The 7,208-nt window shown below is 32.6% G+C and overlaps 1 protein-coding gene across 4 annotated transcripts in view; it reads right to left on the bottom strand.

Annotated features, from left to right (window-relative positions):
- Window positions 1–448: 448 nt before the first annotated feature.
- LOC107445592 (acetoacetyl-CoA synthetase) overlaps window positions 449–7,208 on the bottom strand; it is a 37,731-nt gene continuing 30,971 nt past the window's right edge. For all 4 annotated transcript variants that reach the window (XM_071182460.2, XM_071182464.2, XM_071182463.2 and 1 more), the window contains 4 exons: window positions 5,906–5,975; window positions 3,665–3,723; window positions 2,048–2,253; window positions 449–675 (listed from right to left, as the gene is read on the bottom strand). In XM_071182460.2, the coding sequence (XP_071038561.2) occupies window positions 520–675; window positions 2,048–2,253; window positions 3,665–3,723; window positions 5,906–5,975 (491 nt within the window). In that variant the 3' untranslated portion in view covers window positions 449–519. The remainder of the gene's footprint in view (window positions 676–2,047; window positions 2,254–3,664; window positions 3,724–5,905; window positions 5,976–7,208) is intronic.

The raw sequence follows: 7,208 nt of genomic DNA, 5'->3' as shown, positions 1-7,208 counted from the left end.
CGGTAGAACAGTTTAACGAGGACCAATACCGCACACCCTCGGTCCCTACGCAGACTGATCCAAGTGGTCAACCACCCGCACACTGACCGTAGTCAGTGATGCTTGACTTCAGTGATCTGCTTGGAACCGTGTCTTATCGATCAGTCCACTGCGGGACTAAATAATATTTTAACTGTAGTTTTTCTGATATTCGCATAAATATTCCATTTGCTTAGTTTTGCATAACAATGATCTAGGAATTAGTCCACTTCAATTTTTTCAAAATCAAAGCCCAGATCTATTGAAGTTTTTTAATCAATTCTTTAATAATAGTTTATTAAACATCATAGTTTCAATTCTAAATTGCTTTTTTCAAAAATTAATTTTCTTCTTTGAAGCTTCATTATTAAGTCCAAAAAAATATCATGTAAACTGAGAAATATATACCGAAGAACATTGTTTCATTTAGTCATATTTTTAATAACAATTTGTTTTAACAAAATATATACACATAAAAAAATTACATTCATATTGCAAAGTTCATTCTTTGTTGTAGTTCATAAAGTTGATGATTTCAGGTATGTTGCAGAAATGCTTCAGGCTGTCTGGATTTCTGATGTTATTCACTTTTGGAATTTCATTTGTTGCTGCAATTTTGCGAATAACGCTTTCCATTCTTTTGTTATTCAGATTATACTGAAAAAAAAAAACAGTTAATAAGCCAAGAAAATAAATTATGAATGCAACAATAAAGTGGATAGTTGTAAGATTTTCTCAGCAAAAATGTTTTTAAGAGGCTGTATTACTGTTTGTAAATAAACCTTGGCGAAGAAGTTATGCATAATCCATATTGATTATAACCATCTAGATCTAAACTAATGAAAATTTGAAATTACATTTTAAAATTAAATTTAGAAATTATTCGACTAATTCCACTCAAATTTTTGATCTTGCATCATTCAGAACTACATAATTTGAAATCAGTAAAAATTTATATGTACCTCATAATTTTAAAAATCTCTATAAACTAAATTATAAGTAGTAGTTTATTATTTTATAACCGTTGTTGAACAGCCGACCCACTTTTTTGGGTTTACGACTATCAATGATCAACTCCGTAGCCTTTTAACTTTTAATCCAATCCAGAAGACTAGGAAACTTCTGAATCAAATATGGGGACAAATTCGCTTTCGTGGAGGACTTTTCGATGGAACTAATCTATATTTGCGTACATCGAGAAAAACCACGAAAATCTCCCATGGTTGGTCTTACGGCTAAGGGGGGGGGGAGGTTCAACCCATGATCCGTCTATCATTAAGGATATTTTACATCAGTGGTCCGTGCTAGCCGGGTGCAAAATTCGAATCGATCAATCATCGCTCAGGGGATAGAGCGTTCGCCTTCCAATGCGGCGAACTGGGTTCGAATCCCAGCCGATACGAATTCCGCATCCGGCTTGCACCGACCACAGTGCTGACGTGAAATATCCTCAGTAGTAGACGGATCATGGGTTAGAGTCCCCTTGCCGTCAGGCTAACCGTGGGAGGTTCTCGTGGTCTTACTCTCTATGTAACGCAAATGCGGGTTAGTTCCATCAAAAAGTCCTCAACGAAGGCAAATTTTGCCCAATACCTGATCCTGGAGTTCCCTTGTCCTCCGGATAGGGTTCAAAATTACAAGGCTACTGAGTTGAACATTATTAGTCGTAAACCCCAAAAATTGGGTCGGCTGTTCAACAAAGGTTATAAAATAAAATAAAATAAAAACTACGCTAGGACTCCTATCCGGCTCACGTCATCGGAGGGCGAACCACCACGGCTTTGGAATTGCTCTATTAGGAACAATACGCAGTTTCAATAACTCTAGCATGAAATATCTCGTTAAAAAGAATGTTTTAAAATCAGACGAAAGCTAGAGATAGCATAACTTATAATCTTTCAAAACTTTAGGAAGATGTGGTAAATATGCAATAATACTTTTTATATTTTATAAAACATATAAGCTTTATCTAAGAATACTTTTTTGAGTGTTTGATGAATTGTTTAAAAATAATCGATAATATTCTTACAGGTATTTCGGGAATTTGGAGAATGACTCGAGGAACGCAGTCCACCCACAGTTCATCAAATATCTTCTGTTCCACTTTCTTTTTGAATTCAGGAGTGAAAGTGTATCCATCCTTCATTTGGATGAAGAGAACTGCCCTGTGTTCTCCATCTGAATCTCTTGTTTGACCCACGCATATGTAATCACGAATCTCCTCCATGTCATGAACTGTTGATGAAAAGAAATAATTGATATATGAAATGCATTATAGTCTATGAAATTATTGGTGAGTAACTCGTAGGTTCTCCAGAAAGTTCAAACTGATTTTGAAAAAAAAAAAAATTTGAATTGTTGTATATCTTTCTAAAAGTATGTAAGTACTATTCCGTTTCATATACTTATGGGAGTTTAATAATTTTGTATTTTCAAAAACTTTTTGATTTTTGGTAAAAAAAATTCTCTATGGGTTTTTACTTTGGCCAAGGAGTCACCTTTCCCATTAAGGATATTTTTTAAATTATGGTTCAATTAATTAAATTAAAAATTTTTCGGTATGACGTATTCTATAACGTTCTACATCTTTTCGGCAAATTTAAAATTCTTTCTTTTAGAAAAACTATCTTATATTTATACTCTCTTGGTGAAAAACTTTTTGTGCCAATTTTTTTACCAACAGAAAAATTATTTTTCACATTAAATGAATCATTTGATGGTCGAAATAACAGGAAATTTAAGGGCATAAGGCTTTGTGAATATGGTGTGTGGTATAAAAATCCCAACAGCTTTGTACTAGTACTCAAATACGTGTAGGTTGTCCAAGACACTTCCGATAAGCTATTTCTGTATGTTTTCGTTGCCTTCATTCAGATATTTGATTCAGATGTCTCTTATAATTTAAGTACAGTGGGTAAAATAAAAAGACGGACTACTCTGAATAACTTTTGATTTAATGATCGGATCTATGTGTCCTAGGAATCAGTCTTAAGGGTTCGAGGGAGTGACCTCAAATATATTAATTAATTAGTGCATATTATTAATTATTTTTAAGAATGTAATTTCACACGGCAAAATACAAAACCTGAGCGAAAGCAGTCGAATATTTCCTAAGAGATCAAATTTTTAGTATTTGATTTTTTAAAAATATTGTCTGCATTCATCAATGAGCATATTTGATGTCACTCTCTCGAACTATTAAGATTCAGTCCTAACATGTGAAGATTCGATCATCAGATCAAAAGTAATCCAGAGTGGTCCGTTTTTTTTTGCTCCCAGTGACTAACATTTTTTGTAACTCAATCCGTTATATTCAGATCTCTTCAATGCCCAACCTACCAAAAATCTGACTTTGCGAACAAAAGTCAGACCTCTATTTAACGAAGTTGCTAAATCCCGATAGCAAGTTCGTTATATGGAAATTTCGTTAAATAGAAAATCTTCTTTTGAAATACTTAAACAACACAAAACAGGTTTTAAATTCATAAACACTAGGCATAATTAAAATAGCAATTGATACACCTTACGAAGAAATTTCCAAAAGGTTCTTGGTTCCTCGAAAAAATTCGCAAAATAGAGAAATTCGCAAAATGGTAGCTCATTAAATAGAAGTCCGACACAATCCTGTTCATCTCTTGACACTTACTTGCAGAATAGACATCACCAGCTCCAAAACGCTCTCCATTTTGCTTCAGAGTATCATCACTATAGAAATAGACATAACATTATTTATAGAACACCACTATGAAATGTTTACGTTATTTGATTGTGGGTACATGTGAGAACATTGTTTGAAATGTATACGTTATGTAGGATGCAACAAAACAAAACTGTAAAGCGTCATAGAAAATGCCACAACAAACAACATTCACCCCACAATGCTGTGGGTATCAAAAGCAAAGGATGTACAGTGCGCAAGAAAACAACTGACCACTCTGAATAACTTTTGATCTAATTATCGGATCTTCACGTTCCAGAACTCAATCTTAATGAGGTGATATGTTAATTAATTAGTGACGATACTTTAAGTTACTAAATCAGACACAAAAATGTACTTTGTCTGAATAAACATATCTGTTTTTTGATAGATTTGGATTTCTGACCCCCAATATTAAGGAGGTAGCCGCCTCCTGGGAAATATGGTCCCCATAGTTTTGTAAGGAAAGCGATCCAAAGTGTGGACCCCTTAACGTATATTTCACTTTTTGCGCAATTTGCAATATCTTGATAACTTCTTAAATGAATTCAAAAATTTTTGCACACGATTATAAAATTTATTTATTCAAACATAATTCCATGCAAAAAATAAATTTTGGTAAATATTTCTTTCTTTTTATTATTGTATTAAATAATAGTCGAAACAATTTTGAATTGCATCGCATGCAATTTTTTGCATCATTTTAAAGAATGCAATTTCAAATGGAAAAATACTAAATTTGAACAAAATCGGATAAATAGTTTCTCAGAAATTGAATTCTTTTAATGACCGACTTTTTTAAAATTCGATTTCTTCGAAATTATTCAACCGATCAAATTTTGGATTTTGCCATGCAATATTAAATTTTTTAAAACAATGTAAAAATTGTATACCTTTCACTAAAATTTTTTTTCGAAAATTATTATATAATATAATAAAGAAACTAATAATAAACATTTACTAACATTTATTTTTTGCATGGAATTATCTCTAGATAAACGAATTTTATAATCGTATGCAAAATTTTTTTCAACTTCGCTTAAAAAGTTCTCGACATATGACGAAATACGCAAAAAGTAAAATTAACATTAAGGGATCCAAACCTTGGATCGCTTTCCTGACCAAACGATGGGGACCATATTTCCGAGATTGTGGCTACCCCCCTTATTTTGGAGGTCAGAAAATCGAATCCATCGAAAAAAAGATATGTTTATTTAGAGACAGTACGTTTTTGTGTCTGATTTGGTAACTTAAAATATGGTGTGCAAAAATTAATTAGCATATTAGCCCTTTCGAACTATTAAGATTGAGTCCTAGAACGCGAGGATTCGATTATTTGATCAAAATTAATCAAGGCGAGCGCTTTTTTTAAAATTTTTTTTTCTTGCACTTTACTGCGAAGGTACGTTTTTGATGAAACTACCCCCATATTGCTTTTTCGAGTAGGTGGATTGGTAGAAGCGGGCCATTTCTGTGCTTTCCACATCTGTCTATCTGTTCCGCCTGATTTTTTTCTTCTCTGAAGCATTTAAAAAGTTTCGCATAGAATCACATTGTCACCCAGTGAATATTGTCTAACAAATAATTTGGGTTGCACCTTCAGGTCTTAGAAACGTCAGGAATCTTCCAACGTATGACTGATTCACATCACCTCCAATGTGAATCCTGTATTGAGGCTGATGGTTGCTCATTTAAGTATTTTTCATCATTACAATCAATAATCCTTTTTTTTTTTTGGACTCTTAAATATTTAATGGACAATCGTTAATGCGTAACTTCTAATGTGTAACTGATGTTTCCGATATAAATTCTTTTTAGATGATGACTAGTTACCCCAGTTTACGGCAATATATCTAAGTTCTAGATATCTTCTCAGTTGACAGATTGTAGTATAGAAATCGGTGCGTAAATGTCTCAAAAACTATCAATTTGTCAAAGTTAGTTTATTGAAACTTTCGTCTAGATATTGAAACGAATGACGAGCCTTAATTAAAGTAAATTCCATTTATAAAATTTCGCATGTAATGTGTAATTTTTTTCATTTTTCATATTTTAGTTAAATTATTTGAGAAGTCATGTTTTTTAAGGTAAAAAAAAATTGGGATGGTTAATTTTTCTTCATCGAATATTTCATTTGAAATTTTAACTAGGGAGAAGTTTGGATTCAATTTTGAAACTTAAAATCAATACCTTCTGCCAATCACAATAAGTCCTTTAGTTTTGGGATTTATGTATATTTCATCATGCTGACACCAGAAACCTGAAAAATAAAATAAAAATATGAACTGCATTTTAACACGAAACACGCTTTCATATCGCTACAACAAACTTTCGTTACGCTACAATTAATATCGAACTTAGTGTAAAATTTTATATTTCTATTCTTGTAAATTTTAATTCATATTTTTAATTAATTTAATTCGTAAGAGAAAAAGAGAGTAAGAAAGAGAGAAAACACGAAGTGTGTTTGATTATGAGATACCTATTCATATCACAACAATTAGCGTTCTTTACACAACAATAAAGCAATGCATATTATTCGTTATGAGGTAAGATGTCGGTGTTTGGAAACATTAAACCTTTTGTATTAGTTAATGCAACAGTTAACGTTTACTAAGCAGCAATATTCACAACGCATCAGTTAACGCTCATTACGCAACAATAAAACATTGCATACTTTACATCATAGATTCTCACCCTTTTTTACGTTGCCGCCCCCCTAAGAGTCAGAAAAAATCTCAACGCCCCCCTTTGTGAAAATCCAGTTATTTAGAGCATGGGGAGGGAGGGATGTGTGCTGAATTAAAAGAGGCAACATTTTTAAGGCAAGTAATTGCAATCTATTTGTTATAATCAAAATAATTACAGTAATGAAAAAATACACCTGAGACACCTATGCTTAATAAGAGTCATTTATTCTTAGTAAGATAGTTAAAAAACTTATTCTAAAAAGTAGTATCAACGAAACAATCAAGTAACTATGTCAGTGAGATGATTGTGCTTGGTTCAGGGCCAGTTACTTAACGTTCGGTTCAATATTTTCAATGAGGTGAAGACGCAAGTCCCCTCTTTACACAATTTTCAGACAACTGTTTGTGACTAGATACGTCAGATCACTGAATCTTCGTTCCACAAAGTAGAAGGAAGGGAAAGCTATTAAATGCCACCTTGAAGCCAAAATTCTGTAAGACGATTACTATTTCAAAGCTTCATTAGTTGAAAGTTCTACCAATTTCTTCTGAATCTGAACCTCTGTTGTTTCAATATTCACAAAAGGGTTCGTAACCATTAAGGGACTTCCAGGGACAAAGCATCTTTAAATGTCAGAAAATTCAATGTACAAAGACTCGAGGTTATTACAATATTCTTGTGTATCATCAGAGAAAATTTCACCATTCTCTATTCCGATAAGATTGGAAATTGGCTAAACTTATTCCTACCAAAATTCTGCTTCCACAAAATGAGTTTTCTTAGAAAAGCAGAAATAGCTGAT

This window comes from Parasteatoda tepidariorum, chromosome 4, assembly GCF_982258835.1.
Source record: "Parasteatoda tepidariorum strain Cologne lab strain chromosome 4, Ptep-v5.0, whole genome shotgun sequence".
Taxonomy (NCBI): Eukaryota; Metazoa; Arthropoda; class Arachnida; order Araneae; family Theridiidae; genus Parasteatoda; species Parasteatoda tepidariorum.
The sequence above is the reverse complement of the archived record's forward strand: the minus strand, read 5'-3'. Positions and strand labels throughout refer to the sequence as shown.